At 34.9% G+C, this 3,270-nt stretch overlaps 1 protein-coding gene across 1 annotated transcript; it reads right to left on the bottom strand.

The window, feature by feature from the left end:
* Window positions 788-1,171, bottom strand: LOC110012086 (uncharacterized mitochondrial protein AtMg00810-like). The gene has a single exon (XM_020694192.1). It carries the CDS (start codon window positions 1,169-1,171, stop codon window positions 788-790), a length of 384 nt encoding a protein of 127 aa, XP_020549851.1.

Raw genomic sequence — 3,270 nt, 5'->3', positions numbered from 1 at the left:
TAAATAAAATATGTGCTTCTCACTTACCCCCACACTTTTTATTTTACTTCCTAGAATATGTTTAATTAAAAAGTTTCCCCCAAAACTACTTTGGTAATTTAAAATTTTACTTATATTTTATTTAAAAAATATTATTTAAACTTTATAGCTTTCATAAATTATATAGTACAAAAGATATTTACCAGCTCAATATACATAGATATATTTTGAAGAGAAAATTATTTATGACTCCGTATACATAGTGCTGAACTACATCATAGCATTAGTACTATCGCCTTGTATAGAGTATGGAAGATACCATGGCCTACTTAAATTGTCATTTGATTTGTACACTCTGTACTTTTTCTTTATTTAATGAAATTTACCATTACCGAAAAAAGAAAAAAATATTTATATTAAAAAATACATATAAATATGTGTAAATACATATCAAACTAAAAGAACCGTGTTGCTAATATAAAGTGTTACAACTTAAAAACGTGTTCTACTTATAAAGTTGCTAAACTACCATAGAGTACAGTAGAGGATTTCTTCATCCCTTGGTTGCTAAGAATGTTGTTCCTCGTTGCTTCATCACAAAGACAAAGATACATACTTTCATCCCTTGTAAAAATGGCAGAAGCGAACGAACAAGAAACTACAATTTCCATTGTTGTAGCAAGAACTGAAGTGGTGGTTGAAAGCTGTAACTATATAATACAGTTTAATTCTGGTAAAACTTGATTGATTGAAGAAGATGACAATGGTCAGTATATATACATGTTTGAATATCTAACTGCCATACCTCTCAAGTGGTGGTGCTCATACTTCTGTATTCAGCCTCAACTGAAGATCGGGACACTGTAGTTTGTTTTTTTGTTTTCCAAGAAATCAAGCTGGTGCCCAAGAAGATACAGTACCCTGTCAAGGACCTTCTTGTATCCTTGCAACTTGCCCAGTCAGCATCACTGTAAGCAGTGATGGTAAAGTTGTCGTTGGCAGCAAAATGAAGACCCCGATCAATGGTTCCCTTGAGATAGTGTACCAGGTGTAATGCAGAATCCCAATGTGTCTTACAGGGAGATTGCATGAATTGGCTCAACTGCTGTTTAGCATGGCATAACTCTGGGCTGGTAAATCCAAGGCAAAGCAGCCTTCCAAGAAGTCTTCTGTAAGATTCAGGGTTGGCCATTTGTTCTTGTGCTTAGGATGTGAATTTTATGCCTGTAGGAAGTGGTGTAGTTGCAGCCTTGGCATGTGTTAAACCTGCATCTGCAACTATTTCTCGAGCATACTTGCATTGACTGATGGTTATACCTGCAGTATTTCTAGCAATTTCTAGGCCAAGAAAAAACCTTGCTGTACCAAGGTTTAAAAATCCACTTATAGCCTATGGGTGTCTTGCCTAGTGGAAGTGGTGAAATCTCCCAAGTTTGATTGTATTCTAAGGCTTTAATTTCAGCTGCCATGGTATCTTGCCATTCTTTACTTTTGATTGCTTGTTTGTAAGTTTTGGGTTCTGGGGGAAGTGAAACTACAGTAAGCATGCATGTATTTATGCTGGATGAATATGTAATTAAGGGAACATCAGTATGACAAGAACTAGTTGAACACACATAATCATCAAATCTTGCTGGTTTAGTAGTGGGTCTGGATGATCTCCTGAGGTTATTGCTTTCTGTGGACTGATCTAAAGGAGGGGTATTTTGGTGTAAATCCTCTGTATCAATGCTATTGTTGTCTATATTAGGTATAGAAGTGATGTTGTCAGTGTCTACAAGGTCAGTTTCAGTACAAACTGTAGGAATGGAGCATGTGATAGGGTCAAATTACTGTTCTATGTAAGGGAAAATATTTTCATGAAAGCTAACATTTCTAGAAATTATGATGGTTCTTTTAGTCAAATCATATAATTTGTAGCCCTTTTGGTTAAGGGCATAGCCCAAGAAAACACATTTAGTAGCTCTTAAGTCAAATTTGGATTTGTTAGGATGATTATTTGTAGCAAAACACAAGCATCCAAAGGTTTAAAATGGGAATAATCTACAGGTTTGCTATGTAATACTTCATCAGGGGTTTTCCAATTAAGAATGGTGTAGATGTTCTGTTTATAATGTATGTAGAGGTTAAAATGGCATCTGACCAAAAACACTTTGGGAAATTAGATTGAAACATGAAGGCTCTAGCTACTTGCAATAAATGTTTATGTTTCCTTTCAACTACACCATTTTGTTGAGGTGTGTAAGTGCATGTGGTTTGATGTATAATGCCTTCATTTTTAAGGAGATTTTGGCATTGTTCTCCTAAAAATTTCGGAACCATTATCATTTCTTATTACTTTGATTCTTTTAATGAATTGTGTTAATATCATTTTATGGAATGTAGTTAAGAGGTTGGCAGTTTGGGATTTTTGTTGCATTAAAAAGGTCCATGTGCACCTGCTGCAGTCATCAATTATAGTAAGCATGTAGGTGCATCTAGAAATAGAGTATTCATTGTATGGACCCCAAAGATCTGCATGTAACAAATCAAAACAATCTTGAGAAAAAGAAGTGCTTATAGGAAAGGACATCCTTTGCTGTTTTGCCTGAGGGCATATATCACATGATGAAAGTTGTTTATTCTTCTCTTTGACTAAGCCTGTATGCATCAAAACATGTGATGATAAGTGTCCTAATCTCCTATTCCATGTCTCTGCAGATACAGTAGAGGTACTAAGGCTAAGTTCCTTGCAGTTTTGTAAACCTTCTTCTATGAATTTCTTCTGAAATAATGGTGATCGCATAACTTCTTCTATATTTCTTCTGAAATGATTATTGTTTGATAACATAGAGTTCCCCTACAAGGCAGCCTATTGCAATCACATCCCTAGTCCTGTGGTCCTGCAGAATACAATATGATTTTATAAATTTGAATCTAATATGAGAAGTTTACTAACAGATAATAGGTTAAATTTGATATTAGGCACATGCATAGTGTTTTCCAGCACAAGTTTAGCAAATAAAGTTATTTTTCTATAGTTTTTACTAGATATTTAGAGCCATCTACAATATGTACATCGTTGTTTAGTGTATCAAGTGTGGATTTATCAAATAGATTTAGATCACTGCAGATATGGGAGGTGGCTCCACTATCTATAATCCAAGAATTGCAGTCTCAAGAATTTAAACATGAATCTTGAAGTAATTTACCTAAGAATTCAGGCATCCATGGATATGTGGAATAGGGTGTCTGCTGGTTGATTCCTCCAAGTACCTTTTGCATCTCTGCTCTTATAAGATCTGACATGCT

Source organism: Sesamum indicum, linkage group LG6 (genome assembly GCF_000512975.1).
Source record: "Sesamum indicum cultivar Zhongzhi No. 13 linkage group LG6, S_indicum_v1.0, whole genome shotgun sequence".
Lineage (NCBI taxonomy): Eukaryota > Viridiplantae > Streptophyta > Magnoliopsida > Lamiales > Pedaliaceae > Sesamum > Sesamum indicum.
Note: the sequence above shows the minus strand (reverse complement) of the source record. Positions and strands in the feature narration are given on the sequence as shown.

Bases quoted from the DNA above. Each gene is read 5' to 3' on its own strand.
- LOC110012086 (XM_020694192.1), bottom strand. From the start codon at position 1,171: ATGGCCAACCCTGAATCTTACAGAAGACTTCTTGGAAGGCTGCTTTGC.